Below are 26,290 nucleotides of genomic sequence, written 5' to 3' on the forward strand. Positions count from 1 at the left end.
CTTGAAAATACACTGGGCTCCTCAAAATGCAAGGTTCCCTGAAGCTTTATAGGTTGCTTCATGCTACCAACTCACTGATCAAAAACCTAGATGTAATTCATGATACATTGATATTCCCTAAAAAAAAAAAAAAATGATTTCACAAATGTGTTGGTTCCTAAGGGAGAAAAGGTGGTTCCAGTCACAATAAAAGCCATACTTAGGAATATAGCAAACTTTTTCAAAGGACCTGTTTCAAGGAGAAAAAAATGATATGAACCAGAAATAAATGTATTTTATTTTTTAAGATATTTACAGGAAACTGTTCAGGAACTCATATTTTTTGATAAAGCAATAGAAAATGGATTTATTTTCCATGAGTTCAAAAGCTTTGTTATAGTGTTTTCATTATAAACATACTGGTTCCAAAAAAAACTACCAGATAAACTCCCACAATTAGTACCACCTTGACCTTCATAGTCTTATCACCACTCATTCTTACTACAAAAAATAAAAAATAAAAAAATAGAAGCAGCAAAAAATCTGATTACTCGCTCAACATGAAAACTTACATTATCAAACTTCCTTTTTCTCAAATTAGACATATGAAGTATAACATGAGCAGAAAGATTCTTCTTAATATAGTCTAATGACCTGTGTGCTATTTAAAATCACAAATACTTTGAGTAGCATAGAGTTAACCTAAATGTATATTAATGTATATAGATTGTTTATGTCCATTTTAAACTTAAGGAAGAAAGCCTGTAACTACAGACTTATTTTAATAAGGAAATACCAAATATTAATTCTTTTAAAAAAATTCTCACATAAACTTACAAGAGAAATTTAAAATGAACAGGACGCACTATTCTAAGCTCACAGGCAAAAAAGCTAAAAATATGCCTAATTTGTGTATTTACTATGAGGTCCAAAGATACAAACAAAATCAAAGCAATAAAGAATATTATTACCACTTGATAAAGATTAGACAAACTATCAATAAATGTAAAAAATACAATGTATTATATGATGAGTTTGAATGCAAAAACCACATATTTATTAAACATATGATTAACTTAAAAACACCAAACCAGTTTGTTTTAAAGTGCTCCTCATCCAAAACCTTGGACAAAACCATCACTCCAAAGTGAACTGAAAAAACAGTTTACAAAGCAAACACTGACAATAGGTATGGACAGGCACTACCAAAAAATGCTATTTGTTCTTTAATTAAATAATGCCATTCTCAAGTTATGTAGGGCAGTCACCTTGACAGATTCCTTTTTTATAAGTATTCATAAATAAAAAATGTCTAGATATTCTAAAGAGCCGCAAACATTAATACCTTACAACAGCAGCTTACGTCTATTTTCGGAAAAAAGCACTAAAATCCTCTTCCATTGCAAGTCATTTATTTCTCTGGTGGAAGTGAGCAAGGTCACTACAATATTAACCTCTTTTCTAGAACAATGTAAATAACAAGGTATACACATCTTAAATTTGGTAGGTCATAAAAGTTAGGATGCAATCATTTTTTCTGATGCAACAGAAAAATAAATAAGTAAAAATTAAATACTTTAACCCAATATTTGGTATTGATAAATCAGTAGTGTCAACTTCATATACAAAGGACAGCACAATCTCGTTTTTAAAAAATCCTCAATGTCATGGTATTTGGGGTAAAAATATTTCGAATATTAAATGTTTCCTTTTTGCTTAAAGGAATATAATACAAACACCATCAAGCTGCGACCGTAACTCACTTTCAGCTGGGTTAAAGTGACCATTTGGTCCATGGCACAAGTTACATATACCACACTTCTGTCAAACTGAAACCTTAGGTTTATAAGATTTCATGTTTATAAGCTACAATACACACTGACTAAGATGTCAGTCCCTCACAGTATTTTAGAAAAATATCTACATTTGTCCTTACAGATGTCAAAATGTTACACCATCATTTGTTCAAAAAAAAAAAAAGATGCACATTCATACTGTGAAGTTATTAGGAAAATACTCTTGCAAATAAACTATATAAAGATAAAATACACTTCAAAGGTATGTGGGTTGTTTTTTGTTTGTTTTACAATATTCTATAAAGTGCAGAGAAATCCTAAGGGAAAAATTACTCCCTATAACATAGTTTAATTACAGCAGCTTTTGCATAGCAATACTTAGAGGAAGTTGGACACTTCCGTTTCCTCAGGAAGAGAAGGATGGAAGAGGATCTTCCGATTCAGATTTTTTTTTGGCCATAAGTCTGCTTTCTTCAGGAATGGTTGCTGATGCCAAATCTCCATTAAGTGTATTTCTGGAACAGTGAACAGGTCCTATTAAGAAATTGATTAAAAGGTTAAACATCCTATCAATAGTAACTCCAGTCCTCCATGAAAGAATATTTCCTATTCAGGGACATGAAATTCCTTTAGCTTCCTGCTAACTTTCTGATCGTTTGTTTAAGAGTAAAAACGTAACTTTTCTAGTATTGGCAGTTGTAAGGAGAAACTTCAGAGTTCTTGAGAAATTATGAAACTATCTGAAGGAGAGATACTTGTTTTGTTCATTGCTAGAACCAAGGTTGGCACACATGAGCAGCCAATAAGTATTTGCTGAATTGAATTTAGTCTTTCTTAACTATCGCTTTTCCAACCTGATCGCTTTAATGCTGTTGGTGTCCTCCTCGTTTTCTAGGCAAAGAAACCAAGTCCCAAAAAAGATTACAGACCTAACTCAAGAATCACACAATAACAGAACTGGAACTAATTCAGGTCTTGCTCTTTTCATCACAAGACTTTCTTTTTCTTTCTTTTTTTTTTTAATATTTTAATTTTATTGGAGTATAGCTGATTTACCATGTTGTGTTAGTTTTAAGTACACAGCAAAGTATCACAAGACTTTCTGAGGAAAGCTGACAAGGTATGTCACAGTGAAAGTTCTCACATCTCCATATGGGATGCAGCTCACAAAACTATCACTGCAGCTGCCAAGTGAGCACATCAAACACACTGGCATGGTCCTATTCACTTTCACATGTACATATTTTTTTAACTTAGCATGAACATTTATTACTTTTATAATTTTTAAAACTAGTTAATAAAAGTAGAAGCAGCTGCATATCTCAAGAAAAAGAATATGCTGCAATAAAGACTTTCAACTAAGATTGCTAATTTGCAGAACATACTTTCTAAGAAAGAGCACTAATTCAGTCTCTGCTTTGTCAACTAACTGGGACACTAAACTTTAGGATAAACAGAAGGAAATCTAAGGATAAATTAGATTTATCCTTAGATTAATAAGGATATCTTAGATATCCTTAGTGGCCTACCCTACACTTGCCAATTTTAAAAAGTTCTAGAGAGGTGAGATATATGTATGTATAAAAATATTAACGTCTGTGTATATAAACATTAATGCATGTATGGGTGTGTGTGTGTGTAACTAATTTTGTTACCCTCCTTAACAGCTAAATTAGGGGATGTTAAGTGGAATATTTACACTGAGATCTTATAAAAACAGTTTTCAAAAATTCAGAACCAGGGCTTCCCTGGTGGCGCAGTGGTTGAGAGTCCGCCTGCCGATGCAGGGGACACAGGTTCGTGCCCCGGTCTGGGAAGATTCCACATGCCGCGGAGTGGCTGGGCCCATGAGCTACGGCCGCTAAGCCTGCGGGTCCGGACCGCAACGGGAGAGGCCACAACAGTGAGAGGCCTGCGAGAGGCCTGCATATGGCAAAAAAAAAATTCAGAACCAGGTTCGCTAGGGGTGTCGCCTTAGAGATCTGCACGGGCTGGGCCTGCGAAAGGATCAACATGCCTTGCCTTTAGCTAGAGATTTACTGCATCCTTCCTTGGAAGAGGAAAAGAAAAAACATAGAAAGAAACAGCTGGTTCAAAGTCCAAATTCTTATTTTATGGATGTAAAACGTCCAGGCTGCTACAAGATTACCACGGTTTACAGCCATGCTCAGACAGTGGTGCTTTGTGTAGGCTGTTCGACCGTGTTGTGCCAGCCGACAGTAGGAAAGGCCAGACTCACAGAAGGGTGTTCATTTAGAAGAAAGCAACACCGATGATCCACACAACTTCCTGAATTTGTGTTCTATCGCAGAAAGCCTTATCAGTTCAGTAATTCCAGTTAATCTACCAAGATAATTAATTATGTTTAATTTTGTAAGGTATACAACAGCACTCTCCTATTTTGGTGTCAGTTCTTCAATAAAGTATTGATTACGGGCAAAAAAAAAAAAAAAAAAAAAAATTCAGAACCAGAGTGCCTAAAAGAGAAGAGAGCTAAGGAAAATGGCTGGCTTTAAAAGAATTAATTTAGCTATAACCAATGAAAATGACGCCCTTAAAAAAAAGAAATGGCAGGACTTCCCTGGTGGCGCAGTGGTTAAGGATCCACCTGCCAATGCAGGGGACACGGGTTTGAGCCCTGGTCCAGGAAGATCCCACATGCCGCAGAGCAACTAAGCCCGCAAGCCACAACTACTGAGCCTGTGCGCCACAACTACTGAAGCCCACGCGCTCTAGGGCTTGGTGTCGCAACTACTGAGCCCGTGTGCTGCAACTACTGAGCCCACACACCTAGAGCCCATGCTCCACAACAAGAGAAACCACCACAATGAGAAGCCCCCGCACCACAACAAAGAGCAGCCCCCACTCACCGCAACTAGAGAAAGCCTGTGTGCAGCAACGAAGACCCAACGGAGCCTCAAAATTTAAAAAAAGAAATGGCATCTAAAGAAAAGTACAAGGCAGAATAGAACTCTTTCATAAGCTCTGGATGAAAAGGGTCATGTATAAAAGGCAGAAAGAGCAAGGTAAATCAGAATGTATGTTACCTGCCCCAGGTGACATTTTTTCCCATACTTAAGCTCTTTAACCATTTTCCTCTTTTTCTTATCACTTCCAAGATCTAGTAAATTGGCCCAGGAAAGTTTCTCCCAACCCTTTTCAACACTCAATTCTTTTCCTTCTTTCATTTCTTTACTCATTGCCCCAACTTATATTCAAAATGATAATGAGCATAGTGTTCTATATCAATAAATAGATTAGTTCTGTAAGAAAAATGGGCATTAAAAAAAAAAAAAATGCAGGCTTCCCTGGTGGCGCGGTGGTTAAGAATCCTCCTGCCAATGCAGGGGACACGGGTTTGAGCCCTGGTCCGGGAAGATCCCACATGCCGCGGAGCAACTAAGCCTGTACACCACACCTACTGAGCCTGCACTCTAGAGCCCGTGAGCCACAACTAGTGAGCCCACGTGCCACAACTACTGAAGCCCAGGCGCCTAGAGCCTGTGCGCCACAACAAGAGAAGCCACCGCAATGAGAAGCCCATGCACCACAACGAAGAGTAGACCCCGCTCGCCTCAACTAAAGAAAGCCCACACACAGCACCAAAGACCCAACACAGCCAAATATAAATAAATAAATTTATTTTTTAAAAACATGCCGGGCTTCACTGGTGGCGCAGTGGGGCCTGTCGATGCAGGGGACACGGGTTCGTGCCCCAGTCTGGGAAGATCCCACATGCCGCAGAGCGGCCGGGCCCGTGAGCCATGGCCGCTGAGCCTGCGCATCCAGAGCCTGTGCTCTGCAACGGGAGAGGCCACGACAGTGACAGGCCCGTGTACCGAAAAAAAAATGCCATCAACTTCGAAAAATCTGAAAATGATCAGCAGTCCCCTTTAGAATCTCAACCATTTTCATGAACTTTACATTTCTCCTCTAATTAAACCTGTTTAACCTTCTGGTTAAGTAAAGCAACTCTATTTTATACAATGTTTTCAATATATTCAAATACTAGAAATCCAACACCATTGTTTAGTCCCATTTCAGCCACACTATAAATTAGCCGGGCTCTTCTAGGCCATCTAAAGAATTTAACCACCATTCACCATGTCATTTCCATAAGGGAAATAAAATCTTGTTCCAAACAGCTGACTTACAAATAAACTCTTGGAACACAATCTGTTGCTTAATTGAGAACTGTATGTAATTTCTATCCCACATGTTTCATGGGCAATAGTAAAGACTCTGAAAAGCAAAAGTCTATTAATGGAGTTGTAATAATAATACCATATTTGCATTCACTGAAAATCATGGTCACTACTGTCGAAGTAGATATTCTGACTGACTTTCAAAGCTTTTTCTCTGAAGAGAAAAATGATTAAATTTTAACATAAATCACAAAACCTTTCCTAAAGTATTCAATCACAGTATGCTGACTCTTTAATAATAAGGAAGAAAAGGTACAGGAATAAATGTTATTATAATTCATCACCATCACCAGAAAAAATTATTGTCCTTGGCCATTTCAAATTCTTTAAGTAACAATGCTGATTTTTTTTCTTTGAACTTAGAACTTGCCTTTATTTTCCCCTAGAATCCTACCTACAATTTATGCTTTCTTCTAACATGTTTTTTAAATGCAAACACAATGGGAATATAAATTACTAAGAGATTACTAAAATGCAGTGGGAGTAAAAGATTTTGATATTACATATATAAATCTAAGATATGGCACTTACAAAGAGATACTTAGTACTTCCTAATAACAAAGGTGACTGTAAGAGGATATAAGAGCTTCTGTTGATTGTGTGCTAGTTGCTTAGCTCTGAATTCACGGGCAAAGTACATTGTTCACTGTCAGTATCCTTCATTTCAACAATTACAGAGCCCCACACCAATTTTGCTGAATAGGCCAAAGGGAGAGACACAGCCCTTCTAACTTACTATCTGGGTCTTCGAGAGGAACATCATTACAAGAGTCTGTATCTGAGTAGGTTCTTCGGCGCCGCTGGGAGAGTCGGTGAAGTGTAGACACTGTTTCTTTTATAGAGTGGCTACTCCTGCAAGTTAAATAAAAAGCATTAAATTTTAAGGACTTCAACAAATGAAAACACCCTCAACTGCAGTTTTCAATGATTTCTCTTTAAATGAAAGAAGAACTATTTTAATACCCAAAGTTCTATTTTAGCAACATTCTACTCCTTCAGAGATCAGGCCACAAACAAGTCAAATCATTTAGAATCTAGTTGGTAAGCTGGGGAATACAGCCTCTGAGCCAAATTAAAAGGAAAAGAGGTACAATGAAGAAGTGATTTCTTTTATAGAGGAAGGTCCAGCTAGAGAGTAAACATATCAGATGGTTAACAAGTGTTTAAAAACTAAAAGTTATGGATTTCACAAGTGCATGCATCTAGCGTCATCCATAGCCAATCTAAAACAGCAGAGCGAAGGGGACGGGCAAGCAGCGTGGGAGCACGCTAGAAGCCAACTCACTGAGAGCAACAAGAGCGGATAAAGACGGCAAATGGAGGCTAGGAAAACTAGTTTTAAAAAAATCAGTCTGGGGCTTCCCTGGTGGCACAGTGGTTGAGAGTCTGCCTGCCGATGCAGGGGACACAGGTTCGTGCCCCGGTCCGGGAAGATCCCACATGCCGCAGAGCGGCTGGGCCCGTGAGCCATGGCTGTTGAGCCTGCGCGTCTGGAGCCTGTGCTCCGTAATGGGAGAGGCCACGGCAGTGAGAGGCCCGCATACCAAAAAAAAAAAAAAAAAAAAAATCAGTCTGGAAAACCAGAAAACTAGAAAAATCAACCTAAAAAATTCAACACAGAAGCAAATCACCACCACTCAACAGCACCTCAACTACCACTGGATGATAGCCCAACATTACTGTTCTAAATGACAATTTTGATTCATCAAAAAAAAAAAGTTTAAAAATTCTTATTATATCTTATTTAATAAGGTAGAAAGGATAAAATACAGGTCAAAAAAATTCTGTCATCAAGATAAAAGTTTGTTAAAGGAATCAAACTTTTATTTTTCTGGAAAATTCAGTTGATGAAACTCTTCATTCCCTGATAGGATTAGATACACACATCACTGGACTCCTCTCAGCACATAACAGTTCAATCAATTACATAACCATTAGAGGGAAAAATAAAGTGACAAAATAATAAGGGGGTTCAGTTAGCACTTTTTTTTCTTTTGGTAGGCACTCAATAGATGTTTACTGAATGAAAGATTAATTCTATAGTGCTTTACAATTTTCTAAAGTTTCACACATGTGATTTCATATAATCCTACAATAACCTTTTTTTTCCCCTACCCCTATATTGATGTAGAGAAATAAATGCTAATATCACTATAATTTCATCATTTTCCAAAGACAACCATAATAAGACAACCATAGCAACTTAAAAGAATGTTACCTACCAAGATAAAATAGCCTGGGATATTGGCAGGATCTAGAATGTAAATTTTTTAAATGTGTTGATATGAATACTTTAAAATATTTTAAAATATTTTAAATACTTTAAATACTTTAAAATACTTTAAAATAGCAATAGTTTTTCTCTCTTTTCAGTAACACCTTAGCTCCTATTATAACAACAGCTCAGCATGAATATATGATGCTATAAAAAACTGTAGTAAAATAAGCCTAAGCTTGGAGCCTTAATACATCAAAAATGGATTTCTATTAACCATCGTTGGATACAATTTACATCTAAAAAAAGTATGATAGCTGGCAAGGTGCTTACCTTGCTGACTAATTTATTCACTCATTTTTTTTCTTTACCTACGACCTACTGGGGCCAGACCCTATACTAAGCACTAAGAGAAATAATGCTGAGCAAATCAGAACCAGACTTTGCCCATACAGAGTTTACATTCCACTTTATGTTAAAGACCCAAAGAAGTACCCTAAGTAGGTATAATTTTGAGAGAACTTGGTCAGAAGAAAAGGTTATTTTACCTCTCTGAACTGCAAGAACCAGGGTGGCTGACAGAACGCTTCATCTAGAAATTTAAAAAGAAAATAAGCATAATTCATATATCAAGTAGAATAAGACAGCTCTAATATATTATTATTATCATAATTAACATAAATTTACTCAAAGAAAAAGATGGCTGGCCAAAAAATTTATTTTTTACAGACCCAAGTAACATTATTAGCACAATATCAAGCTTTCTCCCCAATAATTATTAACTGAAATCTTTCTCAACACATACAAAAACATGCTGGATTGTTTTCTCAATATTAAAAACTGAATTTTATAATATATATATACTACATGTGTTTGTATAAAGATATAAAAAACAGTATACTTAACAAGTCCCCAAAAAATCACACTATTTGTGATGAAAAGGAGTATCCAGCAAGCCAGAAAAGAAAATAATCTAATAAATGTCTCTCTCTTTTTTTTAAAGGGTAGAGCTTCTCCTTACCATTCATTATTCAGGTAGCTATTACACAGATGTTCTAAAGTGTGGTTTTCATGGAAAACAGCATTAATTATTCAAGTCTTTTAAGAACTCAGAAGAGGAACCCTAAGCCTCAAATAGGTTTCTAAAAACATACACTTAAAATATAAATAAATAAATAAAATCTGAGTCAGCAGAGTATTAATAAATATGACAAATATGAAACATGATTTAGATCTAACTACTCCACCAAAAAAACAGAGGCAGCCAAGTAGATTATTTCAATGCTTAGCAAAGTAGCAAAAAAAGCAATGCTTATATCAAAGGCTAACGATGGTTGCTTTATATACAGGGGCTCAAGTCTTACAAGTGAGTCCAAGTCTAACAGTTATGTTACGTAAATGCCTTCTACAGTTGCTCTGAGAAATCCCAGTTGAAATGAGAACAATTATGACCCATCCAATTTGTAGTCCAAGGATATCTAATATGATTAAAATAAAGATGCAACTGGACATTAACATCTCCTTTAACAGAAATCACTTCCCTTAGGATTACTCACGCAGCAACACCCCCACTACAATTATCTGTGGATCAAAATGACAATTGTTTAAACTTCTATGATGATTTGAAATATAACTGAGTGCAAGTTAATTTAAAGAGGGACACGATGAGATAACCATATAAAGTAGTTATAAAGATCAAGTTAATTTTGGAATTCTCAAATTTTTCAGCTTTATTTTTCATTTACTCAGGTCGTTAAAGAAAAAGAAAGAAAAAGATTTCCTCTTGAAGACTGTCTGACCTTACTTTCCATGCTATGTGTCTCCAGAACTATTTACCGTAAGCCACAATTTTTGCCTTATGTATGAAGTAAAATGGCACAGTGAGGAAAAATAAGTGGCCTCTAACCAGTATTTCCTAGATTAACTTATTGGATTTCTTGTAATGTTTCTACTGATAAAAAGTTTTAGTTTAAAAGAGACAGTTATTATAGCTTCTTATACATAAAATACACATATGACCTCTCTGGACTACAGAACATTTGTAACAGAAGGCATTCTCCTCAGAAGTTCAATGAAGAAATTAGGCAGGTTTGAGGTGTTTTCATTATATTTGATTCTATAAAGTCCACCTTAAAAAAAATACAGTGTACCCCTTGTATATCAAGCTCAGGAACATAGCACTATACATCCATCTCAAAAGATCAGGATTTTTTGTTCAACTATACATGTTATTTAGCAGTCCACAATAAACCTAAAATTGTTCTAAAAAGCAACATTGTCAGACTGTGTTCTACTAAACAACACAGTCCTCTGAGTTATTAAAAAATAAACAAAAGGGTTCAATCATCAAATAAATTTCAGAAAATACTACACACCACCTCTCCTCAGAGATTCATAATACACTTTAGCATAAAAGAGGTTCTAAGAAGTCCTACATCAGCGAAACCCAATTTGTTTAAGTTAACCTAGAACTTCCCAAACTAATCTGGCCATAAAACTCATTTTCATGGTATACCTATCTCAGAGGACGCTGTTGGTCCATCATAAATTATTTAGAAATCAATGATCTAGAACTTCCCTAGTGGCGCGGTGGTTAAGACTCCACGCTCGCAACGCAGGGGGCCCAGGTTCAATCCCTGGTCAGGGAACTAGATCCCACATGCATGTCGCAACTAAGAGTTCGCATGTTGCAACTAAGGAGCTTGCCTGCCTCAACTAAGGAGCCCATGTGCTGCAACTAAGGAGCCGGTGAGCTGCAACTAATACTCAGTTGCACAGCAACCAAATAAAAAAAATTTTTTTTAACACTTTAGGAAAATAATGATCTAAATAAATTTAGGTAATAATCTTTACTAATTCTCATATGACCAAATTTGCTGTGGTGGTTAAGAGAACCTCAGAATAAGTTGTACCCTATTATTTCTGCCAACAAATAGGTCTGCAGGTAATTGCTAAAATAAGAGCCAGGTGGCATTCTTCATTCCACAAAAGAGCTCACGAAAATAGTTTGATGAAAAACATGTAAGGTTTCATCAAACCTCATCTCACCTCCAAGTTCCCCACAGCATGCTAGGGCAAGTTTATTACCTTGAAAAGGAAAATGAATCCATCACCCTTGGCAAAAAGAGTACTCCCTGTTCAGAGTAATCAGAAGATAAGAACCTAATGTTAAGGACCTAACATTAAACAGGTTACATCTACCTCTGATGTAAAAAACACTGTAATTTACAGATGAAAAAAATGAAGCCCAGAGAGATTAAGTAACTTGCCTATTTGGAAGGTTCAAATCCAAATGCTGACTATAAAATACTGTTTCCCCTGTAACATGTTGTTTCGAATCCCTTACAGCTCCTCTAAAAATTTACTTAATTTTATCCCCTTGTGAGTAAATCTTCACCCCATAGTGGTGTTTTTACCAAATAGAAGAGTGTTACCCAACCTTTTCATGTCACAGCACCCACAGAGCACTATAATATTTTCCTGACACACTGGGGTAAATGGCATAGCCCTTCCAAGGGGAGGGGATCAGGACCTTGGCTCATGTTGAGCCCATCAGCTGAGAGGCTCCCATACAGAATCTGAGTACAGTAAAAAAAAAAAATTCAACCTGTTGACTATTTCCCTCCTACTGACAGTTTCCAGCCTTAAAAATAAACACAAAAACAAAACCACATGCAGTATCACTGGAAGAAAAACCAGAAATTCCAACCATTTGAACAGGAGAAGGTGACACAGGAGAAACTAAGGGATCCGGATGGCACAGCTGAAACATCTCAGGTTTAAACTTGGCATTCGCTATCTTCACACATTCCTCAAGCGTTGTGATGAATGTATTACACGTGGCACTAAGTAGAGAAGAGGCTTCATTCATGTTCTGAAAAATTACATGCAAAAAGTTGAACGCACTCACACACAACTATGTGGATTCACGCACCACCTTACCATCAAATAATGAAACATTACCTTCAATGGATACCTTACTAGGTTATGCTCAAATCTGTTTAAAATGCATTACCTTAGAAAATTAAAGCAATGCATGAATAAGAATTATCTGTCTCTCAGGTAAACAATGTATCAAATTAGACTCCAAGAAAAAAATAACTCTTGCATTTAAACGAAGTATCATATTGAAAAACTGTGTACAAAAATTTATCTTAAATAAACCTAACCTAGACTGTAAGTTTCTAACTATCAGAATTCCAAAGGTAATCACAGCAGTGGAACACCATGAGGGTTACTGAGTGCCAGGTAGAATTCATGTCTACCCCATGCACATTCTCCCATTTCTTCCTTGGTAGAATAAAAACTCCAAGTTCTTTTGGGGACAGCAGAGTGCCTTGTTCCTGAGGGATGAATATAGACTGGTCTAAGTCAGTCATGTCTATTCCATGACCCTTTGTCAAATACTCATTTTTCCTAGTTTTCATGGACCCAGACTAAAAAGATAATGAGAAGTCTGCTAGGGTTTCTGGGATTTTCATTCCCTGATAAAAGCAAAGACAGCAAACTGAGATGGTCTCTCTCCACCCTGGCTACCCCACTGCCTCCTGCTTCTGTGCAAACTTGTAGTCACCTTGAAGGCTAGGGCATGAGGAGAAAAAAACAACACACCAAAAATGGCAGAGTGGAAGGACAGAACAAGATTGGGTCCCCGACACTGTCCCTGAGCCAATGGAGCAGACGTAAGGGCACCTGCCTGCAGAGAGCCTGTGGTGAAACAGCAAGTGCCTTAGGGTTTAACGTACTTACATCTAAAGGCAACCTACCTCACCTAAGATTTCTCCCTAGTAGGAGAAGGCCACAGAAAAGTAGGAAGATTTCTTGTCCCACTTCTCCCAAGTTAGGCAAAAGGGGACTGGGAACCAGGCTGGCCTTTCACCCAGAGAGCAGTAAGGCTCACTGGTCCTACTTCACCAGAAAGAATGAGCCTATTTCATAGCCAGGTTCTGCAAATCTGAATTTTGATTCCTACATCACTGCTCTGAGAATGATTCTTTTTTTAAGTTAGTTTATAAAGCTAAATTATTAACCCTCAGTAGTTAAGCTAGGACCTAATTACAAAAGAAAGAGAACAGCACCTGTCCAATGAACTCATGCAGTTAGTCTGGAGAACAAAGCTGGTAATGCTTCTTTCCTACCCCAACCATCAAATAATCAATTGGCTGCAAAGACAGGCCTTGATTCCTTGGACAAATGTGCTGCTTGCTGCTTTACTCTGGTTATACAGACATAGTCTAAAAGATCCTACAAACTGCCAGATAGTCTACAGTACGAAGAGGTCTGAATAGCTGAGAATAACTCATTTTGAAAATGCTTCTCTGTCATCTTATGTAAGAAGCTCACCCACCATATGCTGCAAAGCATAATCAGACATGAAAGGATCATCTTGGATATACCTCTATGCTGGGAGATGAATGATTCTCATCATGGTGAACAAATTCTTGGATCGTATGAACTTGCTTCATTAGGAGGTCACAGTAGAGGCGAAGCTCAGACATTTTGGTTTTCAGAGATTCACTGGTTTCACTTATTTCTGAAAGGAACATATGCAAACATTCAATTAGACTATTTTCATACTTCAGAGGCAAAACAACAAAATGGAATCATTAAAAAGTAAGGCAATAGATATGAACACCTGTAGCTTAAGAGGTATGAGACCTTGGAAATAGAATATAAGGTTTTCCCTGAGGAAACATCTTCTCTTTAGATAGGTGGAAAAAACTGGCTGTCATATGTCTGACATGAAGTTTAGGTAGATTAATTTCCAGAAACAGGCTGATGACAATGAATGCCTTATACAGGATATTTCCATTCCATTACTCATCTTTAATTTGATAAGCACTTGTATTTCTTTTTTTGTGAATTGGCTTTTCTTGTCCTTTACACATTTTTCCAGTTCTAATGTTTAGTTTTTCTCTTAGTAATATATAAATTGATAAATTTATAATTTATAAAAGTTCTTACGCATTAAAGATAGCAATCTTTCATCCCTCCAAAATACTGCAAATACTTTTCAAGATCTGTCAGCTTTCTTTCAGTTTTCTTTATTGTATTCTGGTAACAGAAGTTTTTAACTTTTATATAGTTACAACTGCTCTATATAAACATTCATTTGTTTTCTTCTGTTCCTTTCACAGCTTCATTTTCACATAGTATTGGTTTAAGAATTTTTTTAATTAAAAGCCTATGTTCCTTTCTTTAATATATCCAGACAGACTAAACATCCAGCCATAATCTCAGCCACTCACTTACCAATACCTTCTAAACTAGATGTGTAAGCAGCAGAGGAAGGAAAAAAGTATACACAGTAGATCCTGATGCTTCTCCATATTCTTTGAGCCAGTGGCACTGCTTTGTGGTACTAGTCATGAAGCCCCTCTAGCCAGAGTAGACCTAAGCAGCTCTATCTGCCCATTTAACCTAACCTAAATTGATTTTTACCCAAGTTTAAGTCCATTCCTTCTTTTTAATTGTAGCTATATATATATATAACAAAATGTACTATTTTAACCATTTTCAAGTATACAGTTTGATGCCATTAAGTACATTCACATTACTGTACAACCATCCATCTCCAGAACTTTTTCATCTTCCCCAACTGAAACTCTACACACTTTAAACACTAACTCTCCTTTTCCCCCTCCCTTAACCCCTAGAAATCACCATTCGACTTTCTGTCTCTATGAATTTGACGACTCTAGGTACCCCACATAAGTGGAATAATACAATATTTGTCCTTTTGTGACTGGCTTATTTCACTTAGCACATATTCAAGATTCATTGGTGGAGCATCTGTTAGAATTTCCTTCCTTTATAATAAGGCTGAATACCATTTTATGTATATACCATACTATGTTTATCCATTCATCTGTCTATAAACATTTGGGTTGTTTCTACCTTTTGGCTATTGTGACTATTCATTCCCTTTTTTTTTTTTTCGATGTGGACCATTTTTAAAGTCTTTATTGAATTTGTTACAATATTGTTTCTGTTTTTTTGTTTTCTGCTCGTGAAGGCACGTGGGATCCTAGCTCCCCAACCAGGAATGGAACCCGCACCCCCGGCATTGGAAGGCGAAGTCTTAACCACTGGACCACCAAGGAAGTCCTCATTCCTTCTTATCCTACCCTTAACCATACTCTATCCGTGATGTTCTTTCACATATTTGAAAACTGTTATAAATTCAATCCTTAGCCTTCATTTTTCAATAACCCACAATTTAGTTGTTTTCACTAATTTAAATAACTTCTATTGTTTTTTAATTATAAAAGTAATACATGTTCAGTGAAAATTTTTGAAAATCAAAAATATATAGGGAAAAAAACTGCAATCTCACTACCAAGATATAAATACTGTTATTATTTTCACATTATATCTGCATATAATTGAACTAATACCATAAATTATTTGCTTGGCTCTTTTTTTTTTCTTTTTGGCCACAGATGCGTAGCTTGCGGGATCTTAGTTCCCCGACCAAGGATTGAACCCAGGGCCACGGCAGTGAAAGCGCTGAGTCCTAACCACTGGACCAACAGGGAAGTCCCTTGCTTTGCTTTTGAACGGGCAATATCTGTAGCTGGTAAAGTCAAAAGTTACGGTCAAAGGGTATAAAGTGAAAAGTGAGTGTCTCCCACAAATTCCCTTTCCAAAGGTAACAACCTGACCAATTCTTACATATCTTTCCTGAGCTGGCCAAGGAGTAGCTATGTAATTTTGAATCCTGCTTTTTTCAATTATCACTCAACTTTGGGCATTTTCTCATATCATTAAAATTCCTTGTAAACATTTTACTGGCTACATAATATATCAGCCTATGAAAGCACTATATAGTTTACTGAACCATTCCCCTAAATTTAAACCTTGGCAATGTTTATAAATTTTTTCACTATAATGAACATCTATGTACATAGATCTTCTACATTTCTGATTATTTCTTTGGGATAAATTACTATAAGTGAACATGACAATTTACATTTATGTTTAAGAAAATGTTCTCACCACAAAGGAAAAATGTATAGTTACCTTTTTCTTTTTTAGTCCTAGTGTCAGACAAACAGGCTTTGGAGCTCCCCAAAGCAACCAGCCACCTTTGTCTTTCAGCTGCATTCACTGCCTTCATGTAGAAATGCTGCTCTCCTGGAATGATTAATTCCATTCTTGTGTTGTCTGCTGAATGGACTATGATGATAAACAAAGGGGAAATATAGTCACGAACTCAAGTAATTTGTGGAGAATCAAATCATCACTTACACAGTATTAGATGTTTCAGACCTAAAACAACAAACTCTGATTCAAGAGGCAGGCAGTGACACCTCCTTAAGGGGTATCCAGGGGTACCCTCCAAGCCACCATTCTCACATATACCCAGGCTGGTAGTGGTGTCAAAGTGGTGGTAGCATGTGAACAGAAAACAACAACAAATTAACTACTGAAAAGTGAGATCTAAGAACTCCCTCCCCTGGGGCCACCAGTACCCCTGTCACACTTATCACACTCTTTTTTACAGAATTTTACGTCAACCACCAACCTAAAATAGACCTAAATATAAAAGGTAAAACAATAAACCTTCAAGAAGATTTCTTAAATAGGACATAAAAAGTTCTAATTAGGGCTTCCCTGGTGGCGCAGTGGTTGGGGGTCCGCCTGCCGATGCAGGGGACGCGGGTTCGTGCCCCGGTCTGGGAGGATCCCACATGCCGCGGAGCGGCTGGGCCCGTGAGCCATGGCCGCTGGGCCTGCGCGTCCGGAGCCTGTCCTCCGCAACGGGAGAGGCCACAACAGTGAGAGGCCCGCGTAACGCATAAAAAAAAAAAAAAAAAAAAGTTCTAATTAAAAAAAATTTTTGACAAATTGGGTATTACTGAAATTAAAAACTTCTGTTCGTCAAAAGATACCATTAACAGAATGAAAACACAAACTACAGATCAGGAGAATTATCTGCAATATGAAAACTCATTCAGACTATACGAAGAACTCCTACAAATCAATGTGAAAGATAGCTCAGTTTAGAAATTGGGCCAAAGACTTGAAAAGGGACTTCAAAAGAAGAGGATGTTCAAATGCCTAATTAATATCTGAAAAAATACTCAACATCATTAGTTACTGAAAAAAATGCAAGTTAAAACCACCATGAGGGCTTCCCTGGTGGCGCAGTGGTTGAGAGTCTGCCTGCCGATGCAGGGGACACGGGTTCGTGCCCCGGTCCGGGAGGATCCCGCATGCCGCGGAGCGGCTGGGTCCGTGGGCCATGGCCGCTGAGCCTGCGCGTCCGGAGCCTGTGCTCCACAGCGGGAGGGGCCACAGCAGTGAGAGGCCCGCGTACCGCAAAAAAAAAAAAAAAAAAAAAAAAAACCACCATGAGAGGGATCTCCCTGGTGGCGCAGCGGTTAAGAATCTGCCTGCCAATGCAGAGGACACGGGTTCGAGCCCTGATCCAGGAAGATCCTACATGCCGAGGAGCAACTAAGCCTGTGTGCCACAACTACTGAGCCTGTGCTCTAGAGCCCGCCAGTCACAACTACTGAGCCCACGTGCCACAACTACTGAAGCCCGCGTGCCTAGAGCCCGTGCTCCGCAACAAGAGAAGCCACCGCAATGAGAAGCCCGCACACCGCAACAAAGAGTAGCCCCCGCTTGCCACAACTAGAGAAAGCCCGTGCACAGCAACGAAGATCCAACGCAGCCAAAAATAAATAAATAAATAAATTTAACAGTGATTCAATCCATTAGTGTTTAAAAAAAAAATCACCATGAGATAGCACTAGGTATAGTAGAAGAATTCAAAATCTTCAAATTGCTAATAGTAAGCTTTGGCAAGGATGAAAAGCAACTGAAACTCTCATACTAGTTGAAAAACAAATTGGTACAATTACTTTGGTAAACAGTTTGGCATTATCTGAGACAAAAAGTCTCTCCTTGATCAAACTTGTTGGGCTCTTCTGAACCCTCTGCTTGACTAGGCCCAATCTGGGGCTTCCAGCTCTGTCCTAGTAGAGTCCACTTTTAGCAAACATCCTGCTAAGTCAGTTTAGCCAGAATCCCCCACCCTCAATATCTGATCACCCTCCTTATCTGACCAAATTCCACTTCCCGCCACCCCCAGGTAATAATATCTGATCACCCTGACCTGCCTCCAATAAGAATCCCGTTAGGTCTGTTTAATCAGAATCCCCCTTTATCTCTGAAGTTTCATCCTTATAATTTTCCATCCACTGATTCCCCTATCCCACCCCCTGCCACTCTGTTCCTTGGCTATAAACTCCCACTTTTCCTTGTTGTATTCAGAGTTGAGCCCAATTTCTCTCCCCTACTGCAAAACTCCATTGCAGTAGCTCCTATACCTATTCCAACAGACCTGAGTAAAGTCTGCCTTACTGGGTTTTTTTAATAATTTTTTTAAATTGAGGTATAGTTGATTTACAACATTATACTAGTTTCAGCCATTCAACATAGTGATTAAAAATTTTTATAGACTATACTCTACTTATAGTTATTATAAAATATTGCCTACACTCCCTGTGATGTACAATACATCCTTGTAGCTTATTTATTTTATACACGGTAGTTTGTGCCTCTTAAGCTTTTACCTCTATCTTGCTCCTCCTCCCTCCTCTCTCCCCACTGGTAACGCTAGCTTGTTCTAAACAGCTAGCTTGTTCTCTACATCTGTAAGTCTGCTTCTTTGTGCCTTACTGTTTTAACAAAAGTCAAGAATAGTATTTCTTTTAATATCTGTTAAAGCTGAATGTATGAATATTCAATGTCTCCCTTAGCAATTCCACTCCAGTTCTAGATATATACTGAACAGAAACGCATATATATGTTCAACAAAATAAATATATGAGAATGTTTATGGCAGCATTTTATAGTCCCAAAATGGAAACAAAATGGAAAAAACAAACACCCATCAATACTAGAACGGAGAGCCAAACTGTGGGACAATCACACAATAAAAATATTACAACACATCAGTAAGAATGGTGAACTGTTACAAAGAACAACATAGACGAATTTCGCAAATATGTTAAGCCAGACACAAAAGAAAACATTGATTTATTCCAGTTATATAATGTTCAAAAGCAGGCAATACTTAAATATGGTGATAAAAGTCATATTAATGGTAACCTTTTAGAGAGATTAGTGGCTGAGATAACATGATTATTATCCCAGCATCTAGAATGCTGATAATATTCTAATTCTTGATCTGGGTGGTGATTACACAAGTGTATTCACTTCGTAAGCATTCTTAAGGCTGAATATTGAAGATTTGTGCCCATTTCTGTATCTTATTCTTTAAACAAATAACAAGGACAACAATAACGCTGCCATGGCTTGAAAAAGTGCTAGAGTTGCCTTAAGAATTCTGCCACTAACAGTCTTTTAAATATCCTCAAGGTTGTCAAATCTTTGAACTTTGAATGTAGTTTGATTTCTGACAAGAGTCAGAATCTCATTTGGAATCAAATATGAAGAATAAGATGAGATAAAACCATCATTTTTTTTATATCTTTTTTTTCTTTTGTGGCCGCAGTGCGTGGCATGTGGGCTCTTACCCCAACCAAGTACCAAACCCTGTGTGCCCCATGCAGTGGGATCACAGAGTCTTAACCACTGGATGGCCAGGGAAGTTCCCATAATTTTTTTAAAAAATAAAAATTCATGCTTTGAATGTGCTTTTCTTGTGTGATTTATAAAAATAAAACAAAATTACACCTCATATAGTTCAGAGAATATGCAAGTAACAACGCGGAAGTGTTTCTATATCTTATGTAGCCATGACCCCCTGTAGGGTTTAACACGCCCTTCTCTAGTGGTTTATTTTTTCCTTCAATTCTCTTTGAAGAATTCAATACTTTTCATTACCACTTTGTCTGATTTCTCCTACCTACTTGCACCCCACATATCCCCACCACACACACACAAATGAATCAATGGTCCATGAAACCTTCCTTCATGAAAATTACAGCATGACTTACTGCTTTTTTCTCCCCTTTTGAAAAAGCACAGTATGGAAAAGGAGTGGGGAAGGTAACTTTACAGTAGAGAAATCTGACAGACACTACCTCAGACAGGTGGTCAAGGTTAATGTCAAGAGTGGTATATCAGCTCTCTCGGGTCCTCACTTCCAAGATGACGAAGAAAAGAAGGAACAACAGTTATGCCAAAAAAGGGCCGTGGTCACGTGCAGCCTATTCACTGCACCAACTTCGCCCAACGCGTGCCCAAGGACACCATTAAGGTCATTAATTAACACAGTAGAGGCCGCAGCCATCGGGGACATTTCGGAAGTAAGTGTCTTCGATTCCTATGTGCTTCCCCACCTGTACTTACATCGAAACTACATTACTGCGTGAGTTGTGCCAGTCAGAGCAAGATAGTCAGGAATCATTCCCGTGAAGCTCATCCCAGACGGACCAAACACTCCCACCCCAGTTTAGACCTGCGGAAGCTGCCCCATGACCTCCACCAAGGTCCATGTAAAGACTAAGCCCTTATAGACTGAAGAAAAACCATCCTCTCCAAAAAAATATTAAAATGGAAATTATACATTGGAAAAAAAAATGGTGTATCATGTTGACAGCATGTACTCCTGATGTGATCTTCCTCCCTAAAACCCGTAACCCCAGTCTAATCATGGGAAAAACACCAGACAAATTCTGATAGAGGAGCTTCCTACAATATTCCTGACCAGTACTCCTTGAAACTCTCAAGATCACTAAAAAAAGAAGAAAAAGAAAGGAAAAATATCTCTATTACCCAGAAGAGCTTATTTCCAATTCAGCAAAGAACCAGAGTTTATGACTCTGAGTTCATACTTTACCAAAAACCTGCGCTGGCCTCATCATCTTTAGAGTTCAGCTTCCAATCTTTACAACACGCTTCAATGAAAATGAAAGAAAACACTTGTAGACTCAGCATGGACACTAAAGTGGCATCCACAAGAAATTGCTTTTTCAAGTCCACATTGGAAGACTAGTACTTCGAATTTCAATTCAAAGTTTATTTATAGAGGGAGAAATATCAAAAATTGTGCCTAACAATGCTAAGTGCCACTTCTGAACGCTAAGGAGATAAATGGCATTAGAAGATCCCTTCCTGGTTAGAAATGCTTTTCTCCTCTCTTTGCAGTATGCTGAAGAACCCTTTACTTACCTAACTACAAATTCATTTAATTCCATATATTCACTTACCTTTAATTTCACAAACTGCCATCTTTATACTTCCTTTGCTCCCTTTGCAAACATCATCTTGTGAATCATAGTAGGACAGGATTCCATTATCTAAAACAAACCAACGAGGCTGCCAACCTACAAAGATCATAAATAACAAAACAGCAATAAAAAAGTACTTTAATCACAAAGAAAACTATGATTACAAAATTTACCATCCATGTCATTTCTTGGCTCTAAAATAACATTCTGACAATGAAATTTTTAATTGCCAAGATCTGCCCAAAATACTCTTGCATCAATCTCCATTTTGCTGGAAGAGATTTCTGGAGAAACCTCTAGATCAGAATAAATATGGGGAATAATACCTTTATTCTGGCTTACAACCTTCTCATTAACAACCCATCAGACCCATCTTCAAAAATAGCCCTACACACAGAAAATAGCCCAAACACAATTGCCCCTTTTTTCTAAGGGAAACAGAGTCAGGTTATAACATAATGGAAAAAGCAACAGAAGACATAGATTCTAGCCCTAGTTTTGTTATCATTCTTTGTCCCAGGTTGAATAACCTGAGACAAATTTTCATCCCATTAAATATCAAAAATTCCCAGTCTCCAAAATGAGTGAATTGAACAAGAAGACCTCTCAAGTGCCACCTCGCCCTCTAATTCTGCAATGTGGCTTTCCTCTCTCCTATAAAATAACTCCACCTAAGCCAACTCCCTTGCACACAGTGAGTGCTGAATGATTTACAGTCTCTCACACAGAAGTTGCATACCCTGTGGTGAGAGCATGGAGCCACCACTCCTCTCTCCTTGCCCTGCTGTTGCACAGCTCAGGCAGAAATGCTAGAAATTGAAATCATTCATTTAATTAGCATTGACTCAGTGACTACAGCACACAACTATCACAGACTTGGCTCTAATGCGAAGCTGGGGGTGATGATGTCTGTCCTTGAAGCTCAACTCCCACTCTTGCAAGCCAAACTCAGTGTTCCCTGAAATCTTATCAAGCATGCCACTAATTTACAACAGTTCACTGATTAATAACATGGTGACCATGCTGGAGGCAGTGCGACTGCCCTTGTTCTTTCTGTGACTGTTAAATCACCATTCAGCCTGGTCACTTTAGACACTGTCTGCTATATTAATCAGTTCAGTTTTTCTGGGCCAAATAGTACCAAGACAGTGACAGATAGGGGAATCATTCTTACATCCTGATATAGACCCAGGATTTACCTCCCCAAAAGGCTTTACCTATAACACTTTTGAAATGACAATGCTGAGTAATCATAAAAAGATTAACAGCAGGGAATGTGATAATACAGTTCAGAGGGATGGATATACAAAACCAAGTTTCAGAGGCTTGGAAAATTCTTTTTATGAAACTCTATATTCCTTAATGAGGTCTAGCAAATTAGAAGGTAAGTTCTTCTGGTACATGAACTTTATCTTGTTCATCACTGAATTCCCAAAACCTGGGAAAGGTGCTTGGCACACAACAGGTACTAAAAAAAAATTTAATTCTCACGTGATTGAATGAATGAATGATTACAGAAAACTGAGATATTGCCTGTTACCCATAAGAGTACAGATACACAGTATATCCAGTATATCCATAATGTATTGGGCATGCATAGAAATGATGAGGATGGTATCTTTCCAAACATTAATTCACCTTGGCAAACAAATTATAAGAAGGTTATGGTGAAAATACACTCCTCTACCCCCAGTCTAGTGTGCCTACAGGACAAATTGTGATTTTGTAAGCCTGCATTATTGTGATTCAATATCTCTTTAAAAGAAATATTGAGCAAAATGATCATTTAGAATTTGTACCAACTTGAAAAGTGACTATAGTTAAGTATATTAATCTAACTAAGACTGTTAATGATCTCTACATACCCCTTTGAAGAAATATTTAATGAAACAATCTCTAATTGATTCACACATATATATAAGGGCTATATCTGTGAAAAAAATTCATAGGTATTCCTTTTTCTAATACCTTTTCACAACACACATTCTTTTTTATCTCAAACTACCAAATGTTACTGAAATTCTTATTCTCTACAAAGGATTCTTAAAGCACACTGTCATCAGACTGGAAGGTTCCTTAAAGATCACTTAGTATGAACAGCTATTCATCCTTCTGACCTAAGATGAACTAAAAGTAATAATCAGCATGCCACTGAGCCAAATTTAAATTTTAAAAATAGAATTCTTCCAGACAAAAGATTTCATTTCATCAAGCTTCTACACTGCATACTAGCAGTTAACTTAAATGCTCTGCAAAGATTAAAACCTTAAGTACACAACGTTAAAAGCTCAACCAGCTGGTGCTCAGCGACAGGAGATGAGAAAGAGGGCCACTAAGACCACATTTAGCTCCAGGAATAAATTTTGACTCATCTTAGTAATCACCCATTGCTCTGGGCTATGCATAAGATCCTCACATGACCTCCCAAGCCACTGCGCTTAGAATGTTTGCAGTGAGATGATCATCTGCATCTCAAAGCAGAGTAACTACCATCTCAAAGTTAAACTACACAGTATAACTGTTCTCACAACAGCCCATGTGAAAATGCCTAATAAAAAAAATTTGCCTCGTTTTATTAAATGTTTCCTGTTAAAACATACCAGTTACAGAAATGAAGTGTTTGACATTCTAATGCAAACAAAACATCCATGTATCATAAATGTAAAGCATTCGCTGCTATAAATCTGCCTTTAACATTCCAACTAATCAAAAAAAGAGACAATTATAGCTCAGTGCTTATGTCTTTAAGTGTTTATGTGCAAATTTTGCACAAGGTCAGATGGACACAAGTTGAATGATACAATTACTAAGGGGTTCAATACTTTTGGCAGAGTGAACAAGTGGGCAGCAAATCAAGACTGGCCTATTACACTAAACCAAGAAATCTGTTTGCTATTTAATCTTACTTTAAATCCACTCCCCTTCCTCTAATTTGGTGAGATCACAGAATCCTGGAGTTGGAAGACACCTTCAGGATAAACTAGTTGATCACCCCTGCCCTATGAGACAGATCTTGAGAGGAAAAAGTGACTTGTCCTTACTGTTAGCTGATGGCAGAGATGGGACTACAACTCAGATTTAAGGCTCTTTTAATAAACCAGACTGTTGGTGTCATGGAAACGGGCCCTTCCCTGCTGGTCTCTTATTTCTACAGAAACACCTAGTTCTTTGGTGTTCTTCCTTTCAAGCAACTTCATGAGTGAAACTGATTTGCCTGCTCCACCTTCTGTGTCTTGCACTTTCTCCCACAATTTCTCACACACTTACCTGAATACCAAAACATAAGGATAACTCATTGACAATCAACCCCTAAGAGAATATAATCTGGGAACAGCTTCCAAAATCTTGCTTGCTATGCTTGAACAACTTCAACGAAGAGAATTTTTAAAATAAACCGTGTTGCTAAGGAAAATTAAAAGAAACAGTGAAAAGATTTCCTAAAACGAAATCTTGATTTTAAAGGGCCCATTACAGTCCTATGCCCCAACAACTCAGTTATCAACAAAATGCTTAATTAAGTGTGAGTAAAGGCAGAGACTGCAGCAACACATGTAGAGTGACTAGGAATGGTTCCGGAAGCTACAGGAGAAAACAGAAGTATTATTACACGGGCAAAGAAATGGTCAGGTGCACTTCCCACCCTCAGGATGGTGCGCAGCCTCGAACTGTCCCCTGCAGAGGCCAGATGGGCACTTACAAGAGACAGAGAGAGCGATTAAGCCCGGGAACCAGACAGAACCGATTCGCTGTGAGGGTCCCCGCCGGCCCGGCGGAGGGAGGAGGAGCCCCTTACCCGCCTTCTCCGCAGCCTCCCTGCCTGAGCCCGTCCAAGTTCTCTCCCCGCCGCCCCCACCCCCACCCCGGTCAGTCGAGCCCTCATACCCGTGAGATAGTTGGTCCACTTGTACAGAACTCCCTCCATGCTTCAGAGCCCGGCGCCGCGCATCCTCCTGGCCCGGCGCCGGCCGCAGTGAAGGGGGAAACGCGGGGCCTGGGGCAGCCCCTCCCGGCCCGCCCGGGCCCCTCCCCGGGCGCCCCCAGCCGGCACAGAGCAGCCCTCAGCCCGCGCGCGCTGCCGGGACGTGGCGGCCCTCAGAGGCCGGGACGGCGGCCGCCGCGCGGTGCTTGGGGGCCTTGAGACATCCCCGGGCGAGCCCCGGAGGCGGCGGCAAAGTCGGGACCACGGCCGGCCTCCCGCTCGCGCTCCCACCGCCCTGCTGCTTCCTTCCGCGCCCCGGCGCTCCTTCCTCCTCGCCCGCCTTCCTTTCCTCCCCCAGATCTCTCGTTTGTTTTCATTGACCCCGACGTCGCTTTCACTTCCTGGATGAAAGGGGCCGGCTTGTCCCGGGAAACCCCTCCCCGGCGGCGGGGCTGGAGGAGCGGGCGCGCTTTGCTGCGGCTCAGCCCAGCCCGAGGCTGCGCGAGGAGGGCGGGTCGGAGCCGTGACTCCTCCTCATCCTCCCACAGGCCCTCGGCTGGCGGCCCTGGGCTCCCGCTCTCACTCAGAACGCAGAGCCCCGGACCGACGGCCCCCCGGGGCCTAAGCCTCAGGGCCCGGGACCGGCGTACTCGGACCTGGCTACGTGCGCAGCCCCCGTGCCGACCCGAGGACTAGCCGCCCCCTCTCCCCCACCCACGTCGCACTCGTAGGCCTCTCAGGTTTTCCTGTAACTGAGCCTCAGGTCTTTCTGGTGGTTGTTTTTTTTTTTTTCACAAAAAAAAAAAAGCCTCCTCTTTATGTTTCCTTCGTATCCTTCTCCCGTTCAGGGGGTCCGAGAAATTATCTTCTAGGAAGTCAGTGTGCATTGATTGAGAGTCCCACCACGCCGACAAAGAATCTTAGCCACAACTTCATTTAGAATATAAAACACGGGAGCAACCGTT

The 26,290-nt window shown here is 39.0% G+C and overlaps 2 protein-coding genes and 1 pseudogene across 2 annotated transcripts; 2 read left to right on the forward strand and 1 right to left on the reverse strand.

Moving 5' to 3' along the window:
- Nucleotides 1–1,374: 1,374 nt before the first annotated feature.
- Nucleotides 1,375–25,696, reverse strand: PLEKHA3 (pleckstrin homology domain containing A3). Its single transcript, XM_032638298.1, has 8 exons — nt 25,289–25,696; nt 21,386–21,502; nt 16,218–16,373; nt 13,592–13,728; nt 11,905–12,069; nt 8,744–8,787; nt 6,717–6,832; nt 1,375–2,309 (listed from the first exon to the last, which is right to left on the reverse strand). The coding sequence occupies exons 1-8, from the start codon at nt 25,326–25,328 to the stop codon at nt 2,182–2,184; spliced, it is 903 nt and encodes a 300-aa protein (XP_032494189.1). The 5' UTR covers nt 25,329–25,696; the 3' UTR covers nt 1,375–2,181.
- On the forward strand, nt 2,506–4,157 carry LOC116756756 (40S ribosomal protein S27-like). The gene is made up of 2 exons (XM_032637671.1): nt 2,506–2,556; nt 3,740–4,157. The coding sequence occupies exons 1-2, from the start codon at nt 2,506–2,508 to the stop codon at nt 4,049–4,051; spliced, it is 363 nt and encodes a 120-aa protein (XP_032493562.1). The 3' UTR covers nt 4,052–4,157.
- LOC116757031 lies at nt 20,325–20,675 on the forward strand (annotated as a pseudogene).
- Nucleotides 25,697–26,290: the final 594 nt, after the last annotated feature.

Source organism: Phocoena sinus, chromosome 7 (assembly GCF_008692025.1).
Source record: "Phocoena sinus isolate mPhoSin1 chromosome 7, mPhoSin1.pri, whole genome shotgun sequence".
NCBI lineage: Eukaryota > Metazoa > Chordata > Mammalia > Artiodactyla > Phocoenidae > Phocoena > Phocoena sinus.

What these genes read in the sequence shown, in the direction of transcription:
- LOC116756756 (XM_032637671.1), top strand. Translation starts at nt 2,506, where the DNA reads ATGAAACTATCTGAAGGAGAGATACTTGTTTTGTTCATTGCTAGAACC. An exon ending in TGTTCATTGCTAGAACCAAG is followed by an intron (nt 2,557 to 3,739) that starts GTTGGCACACAT and finishes CAGGTTCGCTAG; the next exon opens with GGGTGTCGCCTTAGAGATCT.
- PLEKHA3 (XM_032638298.1), bottom strand. Translation starts at nt 25,328, where the DNA reads ATGGAGGGAGTTCTGTACAAGTGGACCAACTATCTCACGG. An exon ending in GGCAGTTTGTGAAATTAAAG is followed by an intron (nt 16,374 to 21,385) that starts GTAAGTGAATAT and finishes TTATCATCATAG; the next exon opens with TCCATTCAGCAGACAACACA. An exon ending in TCCTCTCGAAGACCCAGATA is followed by an intron (nt 2,310 to 6,716) that starts GTAAGTTAGAAG and finishes ATTTCTTAATAG; the next exon opens with GACCTGTTCACTGTTCCAGA.